Source organism: Stigmatopora nigra, chromosome 14 (assembly GCF_051989575.1).
Source record: "Stigmatopora nigra isolate UIUO_SnigA chromosome 14, RoL_Snig_1.1, whole genome shotgun sequence".
NCBI classification, from domain to species: Eukaryota; Metazoa; Chordata; class Actinopteri; order Syngnathiformes; family Syngnathidae; genus Stigmatopora; species Stigmatopora nigra.
Window position 1 is genome coordinate 8,709,669 of NC_135521.1, and position 21,315 is coordinate 8,730,983.

Genomic DNA, 21,315 nt, shown 5'->3' on the forward strand with positions numbered 1-21,315 from the left:
CCAGGTAGTCAGCGTTATCTACTCTGCAAGTGTGTGTTGTCTGATGCTATCTGTGCTCCCATGTATGCATGTGTGTGTGAAAGAGGGGCAGAGAGAAAGAAATGAAGTTGCGATGTCATGATAACAGCGAGCACAAGCGCCACGTGTATACGTTGCGCAGCTTGAGCAAACAGGAAACGTCCAATGCGAGCACAAAGGACGTTTTTTTGTAATTGACAGAACAAACTAACAGCATTATCTCCAACACAAACACGGGCCTCATCTGTCACGGTCCGGTGAAGGACGCCGACCTTGAGCTCTTGCGGTCGGTCAGCGAGGATGGGAAATTTGATTTCAGCCTGTTCACAGATTTAAAACAACAACAAAAACATATTTTTTTCTAATCAAATACAACTGAGCACAATAATCTGCATTTAATATCCATTTTCTTTACCGCCTCTCAAATAAATAAATGTTAGACCTTTTGGCCATGATTCCCAAAGATATTTTTGCACAAAAACAAACAAAAAAAAACCATTCAGTTATATCTGATGTACTATATTTGAAGTCTACTTGCTCAAGAAGGTAACAGTAATTACAGTTGTGTATTGTACTATATTTTATGTTAATTTTAGAAGCGCACAAGTCTGGAAAAGGGAATTTTTTGAGTCCTCTCTTTTTTTTTTCTACAGTGACGCATGTCTCACTATCCCATTCCCTCTCCGTCTCCCTCATCTAGCGGCTATATATAGTCATGGAATGATGCCCTTCTATGCAGACAAGACAAAAAGGTTGGCAGAATGGCTCCTCTCCTTGCTCCGACCTCACTTGCCTACTGCATCATTAAGAATAATAACATCATTCTGCTTATCAGTTTCATTAACAGCTGGGTGTAGTTTGCACTTCATTGTACATCTGATGCCTGAACCACTAAGATAAGGGAACCAAAATATGACATTGTAGCTTCCTCTGAAATAATAAACATATGTATGAACTTGCTCGTACAATTTCTACAGACATCACACAGAGAGAGAGAGCTGAAATAGCAGGGAAATAGATTGAATTGTTGAAATGTAGACTGCAAGTTAGAATGTTTCAAGGACAACAGCTACCTGGCCAAAAAGAAAATCAAATCAAACACATATTTGCACCATTTTCTAGACTTTAGTGAATATGTTCTCTAGACTGGTGAGAGGAATGTTGAGCGTTTTGGAAGATGAGTGCCCTATTACTTAAATGTGACACAGCATTCTAGAAAGCATTCTTGGGGGTGCTATGCATATACAGAACCTGGACGACTTGCTGTCATGAAAATAATCCTGTTTGCTTTCCATTACCGTAAAACCAGACCAATACCACAATTTTGTATGAAAAATAAGACGTTTCCTTTAATAACATCTGTAAGATGATGGTTGTATCACTTCCAATACATTGGATGCAGTTTACTGTACACTCGCAAGTGTTGCGGACAATTGGTTAATTATTTCCACGAGTACAACATAAACCTGTATTGTTCTTCTACGAGGACGTCAGTAAAGGGCACAAATGGTGTAGCAGCAAAAAAGAGTTTTAGTGGCTACATGAGTACAACGTATCTGTAGCGGTGAGGACAACACACTTCGTCTTGAGCAGTGGTTCTCAAACTGGGGGTCTCTGGACCTTCGTGGCTCTGCCGGTTTTAGTTTGGGTCCGCAAGAATTTGTGCCATGAATTTCCATGTTATTTATCATTGAAAAAGGGGGATTACATACAGACGAGTTGATAAAACAGATAATAAACTACATCTTCATTTAGTTACAACTATATATTATTATAATTATTCAATATTATGATAAAGCAATAAAATGACCTCATAGGGAACGGGGAATATTAAAAACTGACCTGCCGATGTTGTGGAATAGGGACTTTTTGAGAAGTGTCTGGACGTAAACAGTTTGAGAACCCTTGCTCCAAAGAATGCAGTGTCACTGACAAGAGGTTATAAAATGGCATATACCCTTAGCAATAATTGTCACTACATATGACATAAGGACCTTTACAGTCAAATGTGCAGATACAATGCACACAAATGCAGACTGTGAATGAACTGTTGTGATACTTGGATGTCAAATGCATTCTTTCCTGCTTGGATTCAAAAGAAAAAAAACGTTACAGACATGAATTAGTAACATCCAGACCTTGAAATGCCCTGACTCCGCTAGCTTTCCTGAGAGCTCGACACCTCGTCTGCTTCCACTGGAATGATTTTGTTGTGTGTGGTTTTTCTGCAAGGATAGAATTTGCTGTACTTTATGAGCTTAAACGACCATGTGATAAACGAATGTTGAAAAAAAAACGGAAAAAAACAGCAACATTTTTAATAACTTGAGATTTTTTTTGTACAAAAGTGTAAGGTACGTATATAAAAGCCTAGTGTCTAAGGCGCTATAGTGAAAATAAAGCAAGGATAAAAGGTGTGCTTCATTCTGGCGACAGGGACAAACATCTCTAATAATTGCAAAAGGAACCTTTTATGAAATTAATGTTCAATGTATTTAACAACTTGAAAGACAGTCTACTTGAAATACTCATACTGTAATTTCATAGGGAAGGTGCCCTACATTTCCTTAAAAATTCATATTTCTCTTATTAGACTGAGCAGATTGAGCCATAAAACTAGTATTGCATCTTCATGTTATTTCTATATTGTGACCACGATAAAAGCTAAATACTCCCACTTAAGAAGAAATTGTCTGAACAGTCATAATTTCTACACACATTGCTAAAGAGAATACGTACTTATGTTAAAAACACCTTCAAAAATGAAACCTTGAGCGGAAACATGAAACAACAATATTGTAATACTCGATGAATGTCTTGTGACAAAGAGGTAGTGATCGAAGCATTGATTGACATTCTCAACTAAAGTTTGACATGCAAATGATCATTTAGCGCAGTTTATTCATTCATTCATTAATGGCGGAGTGCACACAAAGGCTGAGAAAGGCCTTTCAATGCTAACAAAAGGCTAAAATGAGCTGCAGAAAATGTTCCCCGTAATATTAAAGTAATAAAATAGATTTCAGCTCTGTGGCGAAGCCAATGGTTTTGGTCCTTAACCCTTTCATTGACAAATGATCATTTTCTGGTTAACCACTACAGTGCGCCCATGTATTGGCAACAATTACCTAAAAATGTGCACCAAAAAGGTTCAGTGATTGGGAGGTAATGCGATTAATTAAAATGTGGGGGGAAAAAGAAAAAATAACATCTTTTGTAGTTAACAAATCTGAATTAATGTGCTAAAGTGCCCCACCAATAATAATTTAAAAATACACAGTTGCTAAAATATATATTCTATTTAAATGAGTAAAACCAGTGACTTTCCTGATAAAGGATTAAAAAGTTAAAATGAAAAAAAAGTTTTTTTAATTACTAAAAAATAGTCACTTTCTCAGTAAAGGTCTAAACGTCTTAAGTGTCAAATTGTGAATAGCTGTCAACTGTCCCTGAAAGGGTTAATGCCAATATGGTTCTGATCTTTTTTTTTTAACCACCACGCCAATACGGCTCTGGATTTTGACATGCGAAAACAACACGCCTCCGGCTTTGGCCCGTCACATTGATTGACAACACATTCGGGGCCTCCTTCGTCCTTTTTTTGTGCCAATTAACATCCCTAAACGGTGGTCTGCTAACTCCCAAACAAATCACATCCCCGCCTTTTCCTTTGACTGCTTTTTTTGTGTGTGCCATTAACACTTTAGAATATATACCGACCGTATACTCCTGCTTTGCGTTTTGGGAGACATACCCACATTTGGGCCAGCCGGTGGGACTATTTATGCGGGTGGATTACGGACAGACACAAGACATTCAAGAGACGTGAGAAAATTGAAATAACGGATCTAAATTGAGGCAGGTTTGATTAAAAAAAATGTTCATGACAAAGAAAGGAAAGAAAGAAAAAAAAATCATGGCTACCTGCATTTGTTTCACATTGCTTGTGTGTGTGCTGCTTTAACTGGGACTGTGTGTGTGTGTGTGTGTGTGTGTGTGTGTGTGTGTGTGTGTGTGTGCAAAGCAGTGGACAGACGCCAGGCCTCATTATTGTCATTCTTCTCACTGCCTAAAAGCGAGGCAAAGCCAGGCGAAAAGCGGTCCGCTTTCAGTCCGCCGAAAAAGACAAGAGACAAAAGGGCTCAAATTAAAACAAATGCTGCAAAAGGCTCGCCCGTGCTCAGTTGCTTTAGGGGGGGATAACCCATCTGGGGTCTTTCAGAGCCAGACCACACAGATACATTCAGCACCATTCCTGGTCCACATACACACCACAGGCTGCGCCATTGCATGTGCGTATCCTATGTCCCGTCCGGCATGTCTGAGTGTGTTTGCACCTTTTATCTGATTGCAGTTTTTTTTCTGAATCCTCCACACAAGCGCTGGCCTCAATGTGAACCTGGAAAAATTTGTCTCTGTGTTTCAAGAGGTCCACTTCATCCATGATAGTCTCGCCGGTACGCAGTCGACGTCCACTTGGGAATGATTTTCCATAAATCATAAATCAGCGCCATGGTCCCGGCACTCGTGGGAGGTGTTTAGTGACTGGACGTGTCCGTGCACGTAATGTACTGTACATGTGGAGACGCACATGCACACATACGTATTATACATGTACAGGGCTACAGTGGTGGCTTAGCTAGAAAATGCGAGTACAGGCTGTGTGCTAATAATACTTCCTTTGGGTGGGTTCAGGTGGAGAAGATGAAGTGAGGGGGGTGCTGTCAAGTCTTCATAGCGTCACACCTGAAAGTGAAGGCAGAAAACAATTAAAAGGGATCTGAACATAACCCCCCCCCCCCCCCCCCCCCCCGCAGTTTAAATGGAATGGGTGCCTATCGCTGTCAATGGCAGCTAATGAGATGAAGGGAATGAGATTAATATAAATAATTGGCTTTCTGGGGTATGGAGAATAAGGAGGGTCCAAATGAAATAAATAAATATTTAAATACATGTATTAAATCTTATTATTTTAATATTGATCATTGTATCTATTTATTTAAACATTTATTCATGGTTTTATTTAAAACAGTCTTTATTTATTATTCTATTTTTCGTGTACCTATGTCTATATTATTTTAAATCTCGATTTAGATTTTTTTTTTTTTTACACGTTATTACTTTATATTAACATGGACTTAGTTACTCTAATTGAATTTTTTTTTGATAAATGACTTGATTTATTTAAGTCAACATTTGGCACTCTTGTTCCCCCCCTTTGCACAGCATGAAATAATTACATCTGTCATTCACTCACTCGGTAGGCGTGAACTGGGCGGACCCCCGAGAGTTTCTGTTGGAGCAGTTTCCTGCGGGCCACGTATTAACTATTGTCATAGTATAAAAAGAGTGAAATGCTAACTCAAAAGCTTCTTGCCACAATGTTTAAACAACGTAGAAAAGTGAAAAGTAAGAAAAAAAACATGCCACTTCAATCTATATCATTCACGGGTTAATGGCAGTCGTCAATGGCAACCAATGGAAGCATAAAAATGGTATTAAAAAGGTCTTTGCTTCATTTAATGATCAGAAGAAATACAGATTTTGGCTTAATCAAGTAAAATCTATCTAGCCATGTATCCTTTGACATTGTGACTTCATCTTAAAAATGTACTGCATTTTGGTAGGAAAAGTGTTTTACACAATGGGTAGTGGGTTCGAGCAAGCCTCACTTTGAGTCATTTTTTTTATACTGTTGGCGCACAGAAAAAAAGCAATAACATAAAGATGCATGTCTGCATTTGCACCAACCTGCAGCGATGACTGTTAAGTCGCCTGCGTTTTCGGTGGCAGGTCTCAGAAGTGAGCGTACAGAGACACCGACACGACGTGGCGTCCAGCGTCCACTTCCTTCCTCGGCACGGTCGACAAGATGGCCGCATGGTCGTCGGGGGAAGAGGAGGTGGAGAAGTGTTGGTGGGTGAAGTAGAGGAGAAAACAGGAGTCCTAGAAAGGGAAAAACATGGTTTATTTAGGCAATTCAGTAACCAGTCTTGCAATTATTATTAAAAAATGAGTTTGACACCTGAATAAAAAAACATTCAAAAGTTCTCAAATGTGTGTCCAAACGATAAACAGGAAAGAAGGAAGTGCGTCGTCGGGACTTTTAGGATACCCTGTCCAATCAACTATCTGTTTACAGGTTGTGATTAATTGTGGGGCTCTTCAGGAAACATCCACATGAACAAATGTTTTAGTAATCCCGTTTGCTTCCCAGCTCATCCCCTCGGTCGTCATAGTTTCCGATGGGCTCGGCGAGACGGGGATGAGAAAAGCTTCGCCATTTGCTTCTTCCCAGGAGGCTGTTGGATAATGAAGATACTTAATGAGGCAGAGAGGCCATCTTTGTCCAGGCCCTCGCTGACCACGCCTGCCGCTGGCACGGACAGAGAAGGTGGCATTCGGGAGCAAATTACGCAGATTTCACCCCTGCTAGAACTCGAATAAAGCCATTTGGGGGGTGATGGATGAGTTCTGAGGGGGACATCACACCCAAATCGGAGCCCCCTTTGACCTCCTGGGGCCCGGATATGAGTGACGGCCAAAAGGTGCGCTAATTCTTTTATTCCTCCGCTAACGCTGTGGATTCAGTCATGGGAATCACGGCGCTAAACACACATGTCAATCTCATGCCACAGTGCGACAAGCTTTTCATTGTACTTGGTGTTAGAACAGTGGCTTCCCACACAGTTCGCACCGTCGAGCTGCGATCGCACATAAAGCTGGCGAAGACACCCTCGCATGTTTATTTGTCTGTAGAGATGGATGTAAGGATCCAAACTGTCATGTCATGACCCACTCTTGAGTTATTTTTCTGTTTTTTTTTCCAGTCTATTAATGCACAGGCAACAGTTTCAGATCATTCCGACATGTGAGGGCATCAAAGATAAACTGAATTCTTTATCATGTGCATAACAACAAAAAAGTCTTGCTCAATATATGGAAAAAATAGAATTCCCCAGAAGTAGCCATCCAGAGTGAGCGCAGATATTTCTGAATGACAACACTTATTTAGCCCATCAAAGCTGTTTTTGTAGTCAATTGTAAAAAAGACAGTTATAGTGTAATTAGGCCACAAAGTTCAGTTTTTTTTTTTGGCTCTAAGAGGAGGAAAAAATTAACCATTTGATTAGAATTGATCATTGCAAACAATTTTGGATTTTTTTCTCAAAATAAGTGGCAATCTTAGGTGCCAATATGTGTGTTTGAGTCAATTCACGTGAGGATTTTGTATTAGTTATTATATATGATTTAAGTGAAACAATTGTCTTTGAATTATCTTTCAGTCGGAAGTGTACATTAATATTGCTCCTCATTTTCCATGTTTATTTCCTAGCCTCCTTTGCACTGCCCAGGGTGCTGTGGAGTGTTAAACGTTGTCCACAAAGGCGCATTCTGTTCATCCCGGTTGTATACTGGCAACCACAAAGATCTCTTTCAGTCGTGAGTATCACACGGAGGTGAGTGAACTTGGTGTGGGTGTGTGAGTGTGTGTGTGTGTGTGTGTGTCAGACCTTGACTAATGTGGCCGTAAAAGAAATTGTCCAAATAACTGTGTCAAATAACGAACACCAGATAACCTCTCATCCAAACATAGGCAAAGGGGATGTCTTCAAATACACACCGCAAATCAAAAAACTATCCCGAGGAATGATGGTATCACACATGGCGGTGGAAAATTGTTAACATGTCAATTTGGATCTCAAAATTGTGTGTTTTCATGAACCTACGCAATTCGGACGGTCTTCCTTCCTCGACCCTTTTTCTTGCCTCTCGTGGGCTCCAGATAGGGCCTGAAAATGACAAAGATAAGGAAAAGTATTCACTTAGTGACTGCCAGTGACAGTGCAGGACGTCCAATCTATTTTGACTGGGAGGGGCAAATGAGTGTTTGTTGACTCCCAGTCAAAATACACTTCACACTTGTTTTCCAGATGTTAATATTGTGGCCTACATGACGTAAAATGCCCCGTTTCTTTAGAGTGTGTTTATTGTTTAAACAAAAATCAATACATAACTTAAACGCATCACGTTTTCTTCCTTAACTTCAATTCAAATTTTAGCTAACTACAATCAAAAACGTATTTGAAGCTGACCTTGAATAAAGTGATAGACGGATGGATGGATTTTGACATCTGGTACACTTACATTGTGTGCAACCATAAAGAATAACATAACACGCCAGCATGACTGTTAAGAATGTCAAAATAATGTGTAAAACGGTTTGAAATCTAAACATGCACTGCCTTCCAAATGTCTTCTCTCTTTGAACAAGCTCAAATTATGAGCGGATCATTTAGCAGCAGGGCTGGCGCATCATCAGGATTATAATGTTCCTCCTTGTCATTTCCTTGAATAGACGACGACAAGGACTGATGCGTGACTGCGCTTCATTACTGCCACTGCGTGTGCGTACCCGGCGAGCCAGATAAAATCATTACTATGGTGACAACAGGATGCGGGTCGCCCTAGGGGATGCTGGAAGGCAGTCACACAGATCCTAACTCGGTGAGGGACATTACACAGGGGGCAAAAATTTCAAACACCTGCCGATCTTGTACATGTAGTATTTACAGATGTATGACATCGTGCAGGTAGGTCTAGTCTAGTGTATAGAAAAAACACCCACGCAAAAAAAACCCTTATTGAGTCATGAAACTAACATATACACGCATGCAGCGCACACTAACACACTACACCTCACTGTTTACGTCCACATCCAAACAGGAAGCAGGGCGATATACATATGACGGTCTTTTTGGACTACAGTCTGTTTGCAGATGTGGATATGCTTAGCTCCTCACACAATGGTTTCTTTCATATTATTCAGTGCATTTACACAAAAGGCAAACACCTGACATTTAAATCTTTACATTTAAAATAGCCAAAATAGAGTTAAAAAAACAAAAGGAGGACTAATACTATTTGACTGTACCTTATTGTTGTCAGCTGACGCTCTTCTTTTAGTCTGCAAATAGATAATAGATGTTAGAGTCGGGATGCAGTTACTACATTGGCTACAATGATAAATATCTAATCTTTAACAGGTAGGTTGGCAGTGATTGTTGATGTAAATTAGCATAGATCGCAAAGTGCATCTTTCGCAGCACCGGATTGTTATTTCTTAGTGTTCCCCGACCGATACTGACGTTATCTTTTATGTTCCTCAAAGTACTAATACCGATACTAGTACCAGTATCGATAATAGTAGCGGCATCAGTGCAACACTTTTTATAATATGTTCTTTTGGAGTGTGAGTTTCCAACAAATGCCTGACACCTGACTTAATGCCATTTTGTTCCCTTGAGATTGTCATAACGAAACTGCAATTCACCTTTTAATTGTTATATTCAATTAGTATATATGTCTATTTAGATCCATTTCCCCAAGACAAGCAGTACAACTATGACGTGTGTTTTTCTTACCTGCACTCACACTGGCTGTGTTCCACAAAGGTCAGCGCAATGAGCTCATGTTTCATGAAGGAAGTCCGCATCAGCTATACAAAAAAAAAAAAAAAACAGATGAAGCCAGCTTTCAATGTCACAACACTCATATGTTGAAGACTGTACCTCCATGGTGAGCGTGTGCGTGAGTGAGGGCACGCAGTCCATGGCCTCGTCGGCGCAGCAGCCGCCACATCTCCTCAGTGCCACGCAGGACGGCACGAAGAGGTGGTGTGTCTCGCCCGGCAACTCCCGCCAGACTTCCACCAAGGTTTCTCGGGGTTCGCAGCCACTGCGGGAGTAGACCTCCAGCCAACGCCGCACTGAGAAGAGGTGTGGATGTTCTTGTAGGGTTAGAGGCAACTTGGCCAAGAACTGGCAACTTACCTTCTCGACCGTCTCTGGATTTGGATGAGTCGGTGGGCCGCCAGTGAGCCAGCTGATGGGAGAGTAAGAAAATTGAGAAGAAAAAATGAGATGGAATGTAAGAAAGACAGCGTCTTCTACAATAACAATTACAATCTTGAAATGGAGTAAAGGTGTTCATCTGAATAGTTTGGACATTACAATCAAACAGGAAAATGTCAACAATTGATTAAATACCAATACTTTATTGTGTACACAATGTATAATAAAATACAATGTTAGTTTCTATTTCTAGTATTTACGTTTTCTTTAAAAAATATGAAAAGCATTGTATGAACATATGTGCTATGTCAAATATTGACATACAATGAAATATGAAAGAAGCATGCATGACTGCAATGTTTACTTAACACTATTATGTTATAACAAAGGACAGGGCTGGTTGTGCTCATGCTGTAACAACAACAAAAACAAAAAAAAGCTTGCACTCTACAAAAGATTGTAATAGAAACATTAAGTGCAACAAAAAGTGAGCTAACATTACACAATTGCCTTTTATGGCATGTTACAGCCAATCCGTTTATCAATGAATTACTACTGCCACCCCTCCTAGTTGAAATGGATGTCTATTGCCATTATTGGCTAGTGATAAGTTAAATAATAGAGTTGAATTTTTCCATTAGAACTATTCCATTGGAACGTGAATGACGTGTTTTATTTTCATTGCATGTTAAAAACATATCCGACACTTTGTATGATTTACTCGCATATTGTCCCATTTTTGAACTGTCGATCAACTTGCCCATTTGAACTCCTCTCAAATAAAATCAAGTGCACTTCAGCCCGTGGAGTTTTCTTTCAAAATAAGTCTTGAAATGATGAAAGGATTTCCTGTTAAATAACGCCCTGCGGCTCCTTTTGAACCCGAGAAGTGCGTTACGACGTTAAATGACAGGATGGAGGCCTCCCGCTGTAAACTTGTCTGTCATTAGTTGAACTGACGTGACAAAATAGTTGTCGTGGAAAAGTTTGAGGAGGTTTGTTGAGCTGGAGCGGCTACCTTTGCCCCCTTTGCCCGCCCACCTGCTACAAGAAAATCCAAGAGTGAGAGTCGGTGCCACCGGGATTAAAGGTTCAAGAAGCGACACACAAAAGGCAAAAACTCCAGCACGTGTGGCCAACATTGCCTAGAAAACCTCACTAAAACTATTTTTTTTTCACAATTCGAATGGTGTTCCCGTCCGCTCATGTCACGTTGACCTCCATTCATTTAAAGGAGGACAAATGTTTAACTTGACACAGTTTTCCGTGAGCAAATTTAATGAGTTTATGAGTGTTATGGAGGCATAATGCACAGAAAATACACACACAAGTCCAATAACTGTGTGTGTCAATGTGGAAACGGCCAAGGCCAGATGTAAGGGAATGTAGACTTTGTTCAGTGGGCACATGTTAAACAGTTCCACCCCTTTTTACACCTACGCACACACACACACACACACAAGCGAAAATGTCAATCTGGGTATTTCTCTGACATAATACCTTCTGTGGTACCCAAACTAAGTGATTTAAACATGTCCATTCACATTAGTTATTTATAGTGATGCACCGATACAATTTTTTTCTCGGCTCCGTAAACCGAGCGTAGTAGTGTACCATAGATATATTTTTCCCCTTTTAATACTAAACTACTTGTTTTTGTAAGGTAATGCTTAACTCATTGTCTGCCATTGATGGCAACGCCCAATCTATTTGAAGAGGGATGCTATACCTAACACTTTAAATGAACTGGGTGTCTTTTAGTGATAAACTACTCATTGGTGGGAGGATGCATAGTAGCCACAGGGGATAAAAATCCTTTTACTTTTTTTTTAACTCATTGACAATTCAGTCAAAGTGGGAGGGTCAAAAGCGAATGAACGCTCCGCCCTCTTATTTTAAATGGACTGGAAGTCTGTGTGATGGACTTATTGAAATTGTCAGCAATTAAATGATTGAACGCGAGACAATTGGATGTTTATCATCTTCTTGGGAAAGGCGAAAATTGGTTTGAGGATTCGATCTTGAAAAATACATACTGCACTACCTCGAATGTGACGTCTTAGGCGGGGTTACTCCCTGATACAGACGACATCATTTTCTCCATCTCCATCTGAATTTTAGCAGTACCGGCCAAATTCAAAACAATAAAATCTTGGCTCCTGCTCAGTTTTTTTGCACCAAAGTCTTACATTTTTTTCCATGGGGCAGTTTGAATTGTGCCCTATATGTTCTGCCTAGCAACAAGTGACAATGCAAATGCAAGGAGATGTACTTGGAAAGAATCAAGGCCGACCCGTGTAGCGTCTGGCCTCATGAATGAGTAAAACATACAGTATATGAGTCAACTCTAACTCCCAGCACCTCACGGCACTGAGTGTTCCTGATAGACGTCTCCAGACATAAATAAAGAAAACACTTGCCCGTGAGTGTGAGGTGAAGACGAGTTCACGTGTTACAATCGCCCGGCGTCACGTGGTTAAGACTATTGGAAAAAATATTGTGCACTTACTGTGATTAAATTCCTCTCGTAATACATTTATGGTCATCTTTATTGTTTTTGTGGTGATAAATGAAATAGTTTTGTCTGTTTTAGTTGGCTAGCAATTGGGGTATAAATCAGCAATTTTATGATGATATGAAAAAATGAAAAAATGCAATTATATTTTGGGAAATTTTGTTGTTGTAATGTAAAGCATTCTTTTTCACAAAACGGCACATTTAAAGGATGAACTTCAATCGAGATTTTGAGTTATGATTTGATTGTTATTTACTGCTGTTGACAGCTATATACATTTACATTAAATTGTCAAATTTAAGTGCAATTGACTTTGATAGATGTCCAATCCATTTCGACTGGGGAGCGCTGTCAGTTTGACTGCTGCCAGCCTCTGTCATCAACAGCACTCAATGAGTTATGACTGAAAAAATATATTTAGGAAATTACAAGAATGTGGTAGATCCGTTTCCTTCATTTGAATTTCGTGAATTGCAATGCGCCAAACTTACGATATGGTCGATGTAAAAATAGTTACATTTTAGTGGAACCGGTTTGTTTATTGCTGTCAGTAGCAGCCAATGAGTTAACCAATCAATCCAGATTGATTTAATCTTATGCCTTTGACAGAGATAGACGTACAGTCTATTTTATCAGTCAAGGCTGCTATTATCAGTTAATATGTTAATGAACAGCAAAACTAACACAATAAACCGCCAACAAAAAACAACAACAACAATACTATCAGATTAATGGCCTGATTAACAGGTATTGAAATATAGAGAACTGAATGTACTAAAGGTAAAATATGGATGGAGATAGAAATATAAACAATAACATCCACTATTGAGATATAGAAAAATAGATGAAATGGAGTAAAGTTGACAGGTGGTCAATGACCTGAAGCAGGATGACTTGCAGAGAAATACGACGAGATGAAGTACATTGTGATTATAAATAAATCAAGTATGTACTAGATAGCACAAGCATGCAAAGACACTTTAGAGGTCAGATGGGCCAACGTACACGCTCACGCACACACACACATACGCACACGGCATACGTTACCTTGGCGTGGGACATTGGGATTGTGGTGAGCAGCAGGAATTGAAACATTCCTAGAATAACTTGGAGTATAATCCCCATTGTGTGCACGGGAGTCCTGTAGAACCAGCCGACTAATAATAATAATATTGGATCATTTGTATCCAAATGTGTCTGTCTGCCTCCGCGTGCGCGGGTTGTCCTCTGTGACCGAGCAAAGGCGCACCAAAGCCGGCGTTCACTCTCCAGTCTCCCGGCCGTGCAACGACACCCTCGGCGGCATCTTCATTTCCATCCGGAGGTGTGCGACACTCATGTTCCTGTGGATATTCCTCTCTTCATCCACTTCATCCAAAGACTTGAGCAAAGTTGAGCTTTTTTTACGTGAACAGTGGTCTTCTTTCCATGGTGGATTCCTTCTTCAAAGGATTTGAATCAATTCAATGGGATGCTGGCTCGTGCGGAGATCCACCGCATGACGAGGAAGGGGGCGGGAGGGAGAGGGAAGACGCTGCCGCATATGTCGCTCCGAGCTCGGTCACACTGTCTCCATGCTGTGGCTCCCGCGGAGCACGTCGCCGCTCTTAAATCCTCTCTCCCAAAAAAAAAAAAAATCACATTTATGATAACAAATGGTCTGGCCAGAGTGGAGTAGAACTAGTGAGGTTTGTCCTGGGGGGCAGAAAAAAGGAGGGGGGCTGAATTATCAGCAGAGCTGAGCGGTCGGTGTTCATTTGGAGTGGCAGCCCGGCTCCTTTTCCTTTTTTTGCCCTTGACACACACACACACACACACACATACGCACGCACACGCGGATGCACGCGCACACTTGCGCTTACGCTCAGACGCCTCCAGGGAAAAGACCAAGCCAAATGAACGGCCATTTTTGTGGAAAAAAAAGCAGAATGTCACCTTCTGTGGAGAAAGCCCACGAGATGACATCAGTCAGACTTAATAAAAATACGATATTTACAGGCAACACATTTTAGTGTGAAAAATATATTTTTGGGGAAACATACAATAAGGATTATTAATTAAAAAAAATAATCATGGTAACAATTGGTAATATTTAAGTCTTTGAAATTAGCAAAATTGGGGTCTTCTGTGGAAAACAGATAAAACTTTGTGAAAGAAGAGTCAGTGTTGCCAACTTGCCATTTGGTTGTTATATTATTACAAAAAGCGACTAACCGGTCGGTTTACCTCATGTAGACAGATGTTACTTTTTGTACTGGGAGCAAATGTATCAATCCCACAGGAGGAGAAAGAGCGGTGGCGCAAAAGAAACTTCCGCTTAGTGGGGTTCTGCTTCCTTACAATGGCGCTCAGCGTCGGGGGGGCTCTTTGTCTTCTTCAGGTAACACTCCAGTCACACAGTTTCAGTCCCGGACAAATGTACTGAAAGATAAATGCAGATATATGTACTGATTACTAAGCCATCACAGGTAGACATATATAAGAAAGTTTAAAAATGTGTAAATAAATATATTACCCATTCTGAATATTAAAAAAAGTGGGGGGTAAATCAGCAAATTCTGAACTTTTTATAGTCAGGGGCCAGCCAACACTTAATTGCTTTGCACTGCCTCCTACATTTAAGCTGAGAGAAATTGGGATAACAATGTAAAGGATCAAGAGCTCCAAAATAGTCTCTTTGAAGAATCAGTCACAGAATCATGTGTTGCTTTCTACTAATTTACTCTATTCACTATTTGACCCATTCACAATGAACCACTATTTGATCTTAGGAACCTCAAACTTTAAATCTTCTATTTAAATGTTGGTGATGAAAAATGATCACAAGGTTTTCATTACTTCAAACACCTTTGCTTTTGTTATTTATTGTTTGACAAGTAAACAAGCTCCAATTCCCTTTTTTTTATTGCAGGAACCTAGAAGAGGGCCACAACAACTTCTCGGACGAGAAGGATTGCGTCATTACGGAAATCTACAACAAATCTAAAGAGAGGGCCGGGTGGTTGAGCCATTCCTTTAGTACTTGTACCCTATGAATAATGCTGAAAAGGTTTGATACGATTGCAGTGAGTATGTTGTGACTCAGGTAAAATTAGATCTGACTGGGTGTTGTGCCTTTGATTATGGATGTGTTGGATTGCCTTTTTTAGCTGGAGAATGTCTGCTTCTTCCCTAAAAGCACAATATTCCTTTTTTTTAACATGCTACGGCTTGCTAAATGTTACATTTAACTTGAACTAAATATTCATTATGGGTTCGAACTCGGGCGGCGCGGTGATGCGAGTGGTTAGCGTGTCGGCCTCACAGCTCTGGGGTCCTGGGTTCAAATCCAGGTTGGTCCACCCGTGTGGAGTTTGCATGTTCTCCCCGGGCCTGCGTGGGTTTCCTCCGGGTATGCCGGTTTCCTCCCACATTCCAAAAACATGTATGGTAGGCTGATTGGATACTCTAAATTGCCCCTACGTATGGGGGTGTGTACATGGTTGTCCATCTCTTTGTGCCATGTGATTGACTGGCCACCGATTTCGGGTGTCCCCCGTCTCTGGCCCAGAGTGAGCTGGGATAGACTCCAGCACCCCCCACCCCATGACCCTAATGAGGATAAAGCGGTTCAGAAGATGAGATGGTTTGAATATATTTCTGTGTCATTGTGGCTGTTTTTTTTTCCAGGGTTAACGGTTTCAGGAAACAGACGGAAATCTTCCGGCAGAAACAGTGAGTTTTTGGACAAGTACAAAATGCACAACGGTAGAGATAAGTGGGAGATGTCACTCAGCTGGGATTTTTTTTGAGACTTTTACTCAAGCTTGGCCTTTTATCCTCGTGAGGAAGAAGCAGACAGAGACTTGAATGGCCATCTTCCATATTAAATCAGAAATGTCACCAATTCAGAATTTTTTTCTGCCACTGTGATATCAGGAATATTTCAATGAGAATCACGAGATTCAGTGGCACAATAGTAGAACTATTGTAAGAACCCCTTAGGTGAATCATTAAACCGGTTGCGTCCGGTTCAATGTGTGTCATGGGGCTTTTGGTAGTGACAGTGTGCCCTTAAAATCTACTTTTCTTCTCATGTGTGCGGTGTTGTGTCAGGAGGAACCATCGATGGTCACAGTTTTTCGCCTTAGAAGAGAGACACTTGTGTGGCCGTGTATCTTCAGGATCCCCCGAGTTGAGGATCGATTACACACTAACACAAGGACCCCACACAAGCCAATGTGACGGTAAGTTCCCAAAATCAAATATTTTTCCAGGGGGAAAAAATTTCAAGTGCAAAAAAATTCCAAATACAATGCAAAAAATGAATGTATTGATTGGCCCAAAGTCAGCTGCTAGATCCTTTTTTATTTTTGGTCGACAGCCATCCTGCAGCTGAGACTTCCGAGATAATGTTCCCCCCCCGACGAAGCACACCCTCGCACTCAGCCACCCTCATGTGGGTAGTGATAACCCAAACATACCACCTTTAGTGGCGACTCAACTATGACACACACACGAACCCACTTTGATTTGACATTGAAGGGTGTCAAATCCTGCTTCAGTGCACACCTCTGCGTCATCATGTGGGAAAAATGATAGCCATCTTAGTATGGCAGGTAAATTATTGACTTGATTTATGAGCGGTGGAGAGCAGCAGGGTTTGATCGTTCCCACTCCTCACTCACAAGTGAGCCGCGATAGGATTCAGTTCACCACCCACTCTAATGAGGACTATAGAAAATGAATGGGTGGGTTTTTAAGGCAGCAGCCGAGCGTAAAACGAAAGCTCTTCAGTGAGCCATAAAGCCGGCTGCTTCCCTTTACACATTCAGATTCTCAAAGCCTGGTATAAAATGACATGCTGTTGGGCTTTATTTGACACTCTAAACAAATGAACACCAGGACGATAAAGCTGCTCCTATAAATCGCACTGTTAATCCCTTTGTGAGCGACATCAAATAAAGCCTTTTATTGGGTGCCTCTGGTGTTGCGAAGTTGAGCCGTGGACGGGAGGAGCTAAAATGTTCACATAACTCATTACTATCTGATGTAATGCCATGCTGAATATAATAGGTTCAAATATTCTTTGCTGTCCTCAAGTGGCTTCAAACGTCAGTCCATATTATTTCATAAGAAGTGTGTTTGAATTATGGGTGCAAGTTAGTTGTAAGTGTCCTGAAGCAAAGAGTTACTTAATGCCGGCTCATGTAGCCCATAATCACATTTTGTAGGTTGATATCTTTTTAATTTGGGTTTTAACACACCAGGAAAGTAAATACCGTAAAGATAAGAGTATAATCCACCAGGGATCAAACCCTCAACCCCAGACACATTAACCAATTGTCTTTTTAGTCATTTTAAGCTCATGAATTTCATTTATATTCACCCTGCATTAAATTGAACAGTTATCACAACAAAACTAATAGTCCTTCAAAGCCATCATCACAGTTGTAATTGGAAGCCTATTGTTGTCATTGGCAGGCAATGCGATTAAAAATTAGTGATCCTTTTTCAAAACATTTTTCAAGTTTTCTTTTTTTTACTAAATTGCTGACCCCAATTAAAGCACAAGCGTGAAAACTAGTCAATAGTAACGCTTTCTAAAAGAGGGAGAGTGACAGAGGACATAACCTCTGTGGCCTTGTCCCCCTTTAGCAGGGGCCCCACGCCTGCATACATGCATGCAGCCCTCCCTTGCAACCCCCTTGACGAGGGGCCACGAGTACCGCACTAGCACCTGTATTCCTGCCTGTCCAGTTTTGGGGCAAAAAAAAAAGTTGCAATATTTCTTCCGCGGTGTGCGTGCGTCTGTGTGTGTCTGTGTCTGTGTGTGTCTGTGTCCGTGTGCGTTCGTGTGTGAGTGTGTGCGTGTGCAAGTGCATGTATGTACATATACATAAACACATACATATTGATACATATACGTACACGCATACATACACATATTTTGTACCAAAAAACTGAAGAAAAGTTCGGGTGCGCTTATCCCGGCGAAACACTGCTCTCTGCTGGGAAAAATGCTGCTGTATAATGGTAGACGTAGAACCTGTTTTTGTCCGCCAGGCGGCGACATTGTACCTTCTTTTACTAAAGCCAAACCTCTCCAAATAGCCTTGGCAAGTTTAGTAGGATAATATAGGGTTGTAAAAATTAAAAAAAAAGTTGCTGAAGGGAAACGAATCTGCCCAGCGAGCACTATCCTTGCTCAAGTTTGTTTGCTGAATCTGATTATAAATAAGACTTTGAATTTTTTTAAATATCATGATAGTGAATTACTTTAGGGATGTAAATATATCTATTCCATTTGAGAATTGTGTTCATATTGGTAGTAGTTTGTTTTACCAGGTTTCCATACCATATGTTTTGAATAAAGGTTTTGGTATGGCGACATGTGTTCAGCATATTCCAGTTACCAGTACTGGTGCAAACCTTGGTGTGAGCGGAGGAAAAACTAAAAAAATAAATGTATACCATTTTTTAGTCACTAATTATGGGTGCGCATTGTACTTGAATAAGTACGGTGTATGTATATCTAGACGTACAGACGTATATGTACATATATATATATATATATATATATATATATATATATATATATATATATATATCTATATCTATATCTATATCTATATCTATATCTATATCTATATCTATATCTATATCTATATCTATATCTATATCTATATCTATATCTATATCTATATCTATCTATCTATCTATCTATCTATCTATCTATCTATCTATCTATCTATCTATCTATCTATCTATCTATCTATCTATCTATCTATCTATCTATCTATCTATCTATCTATCTATCTATCTATCTATCTATCTATCTATCTATCTATCTATCTATCTATCTATCTATCTATCTATCTATCTATCTATCTATCTATCTATATATATATATATATATATATATATATATATATATATATATATATATATATATATATATATATATATATATATATATATATATATATATATATATATATATATATATATATATATATATATATATATATATATATATATATATATATATATATATATATATATATATATATATATATATATATATATATATATATATATATATATATATATATATATATATATATATATATATATATATATATATATATATATATATATATATATATATATATATATATATATATATATATATATATATATATATATATATATATATATATATATATATATATATATATATATATATATATATATATATATATATATATATATATATATATATATATATATATATATATATATATATATATATATATATATATATATATATATATATATATATATATATATATATATATATATATATATATATATATATATATATATATATATATATATATATATATATATATATATATACACACACACACACACACATGGGGAAGAGGGGAAAATCGTTGGCCGTTCGCTAAATACAAACTGAAAAGTGTGCACGCCACAGGCAATGTTTAATGCTTGTAGAGAAGTGTAGCACTGCACATCATTAGGTCCAAGTCAGCTTTTTATGGGCCCTTTATGTGTTTTTAAATTCCCCAGGGTAAAGGAGATGATTACACATCACAGGCACACATTGGCGCTCTAAGCCCAAACACTTAAGGTCTGCAGCTCCCTGCAGTATTCTGTCCTGCACCAACACTGAGCTGCTAAATGTGAACGTTTGAAGAAACAAATGATTTAATAGTGGCTACCCCTGAAAATAATCAATGTCCCATCTTTCACAAAGGTTAAGGTTATACTATTTTTGTACCTACAGGAAACGGTGTACCATTTGAAGAGAAATATGTTTATCTGCCTTAGAGTTGTGCTAAGATTACCTCTGCTCTCTTTCATGCTTTTCATGTGAAGCTTGGGGCGGCTGCTTTGGTGCCTCCTGGATGTTCAGGTGTCTCAGCTTGTCAGGGTGACCGACATAAGCAATCAGATCACATTGCCTGAGCTGGGTCTGCACTGCAGGTGGAATAAAAAAAAAAGAGTTTACCTTTCAATGATAATTCATCTTTGTGTGTACAAACTTCATTGTTTTACTTGACGTTATGAAATGCATGTGTATTGCAAAGGGAATTATCATCATAAAACCTGTTTTTGTAATGCTGGAATCCTCAGAAAAAATAACGTATTGGATTCCAAGACGTTAAGGATTAAACAAATCTTGAGGTTTCTTGGATTTGAGTTGTTAAGGAGAAAATTTATTTTTAATGAGGGTGCTCTTTTTTATTACTGTAACTGTCCCCCTTGGCAAAGATCAAGTCAAAACATCCTGTTTGATGAACAAGACATTTGAGTAATCCTTCAGTTACTATCCAACCCACCAGCGGGTTACAAAATGACAGCTGTCACATGCAACAATGCAACTCGGCACCATTGACACTTCAGAGCTGGGTTAACTTGCATAGCAGTTGGACTCCCGTAATCCACGTGTGGCTATCGCATTGCGGATTGAGGGCAAACTGTTACATCTCGTGATTTGCATAGTTGACAATTGATCATCAATGTCATCCTTATCCACAATTGATGTCTGACTAGATTTTATGGAGCATAAATAATGCTTGCGGGTATTTTAAAAAATGATACATACTACACAGTTGATCCATGCGATCAGACAGTGATTCCAACTCTTTTAGGATATATTCCAGATCAATGCGGGTTGCTGTGGAGAACTGTCCAGTGCTTGCCGCTGCATTATTCATCTGCTGGAGAAAATTTAAACAATAATTAAATAAAAATGACATAGCAAGTTGTGTTAACTGTATCAGATAGAATTATGATTGATGGTCTAGAGAAAAAAACTGATGGATTCCATTCTTTAACTCAACACATACTTTTATTTGTCTGGCAGTATACTAAACATATAGTATTGATGACATATTAGATTGGAGGTTTATATGT

The 21,315-nt window shown here is 39.2% G+C and overlaps 1 protein-coding gene and 1 long non-coding RNA gene across 2 annotated transcripts; one reads left to right on the forward strand and one right to left on the reverse strand.

The window, feature by feature from the left end:
• Positions 1-1,346: 1,346 nt before the first annotated feature.
• Positions 1,347-21,120, reverse strand: vegfba (vascular endothelial growth factor Ba). Its single transcript, XM_077732971.1, has 11 exons — positions 21,005-21,120; positions 20,244-20,376; positions 14,614-14,808; positions 13,435-14,082; positions 9,852-9,903; positions 9,591-9,787; positions 9,444-9,517; positions 8,954-8,986; positions 7,749-7,811; positions 5,770-5,964; positions 1,347-4,764 (listed from the first exon to the last, which is right to left on the reverse strand). Exons 4-11 carry the CDS (start codon positions 13,510-13,512, stop codon positions 4,743-4,745), a joined length of 714 nt encoding a protein of 237 aa, XP_077589097.1. The 5' UTR covers positions 13,513-14,082; positions 14,614-14,808; positions 20,244-20,376; positions 21,005-21,120; the 3' UTR covers positions 1,347-4,742.
• Positions 16,013-17,058, forward strand: LOC144207479 (uncharacterized). The gene is made up of 3 exons (XR_013328676.1): positions 16,013-16,101; positions 16,483-16,613; positions 16,751-17,058. It is a non-coding gene; the product is annotated as an uncharacterized LOC144207479 (long non-coding RNA).
• Positions 21,121-21,315: the final 195 nt, after the last annotated feature.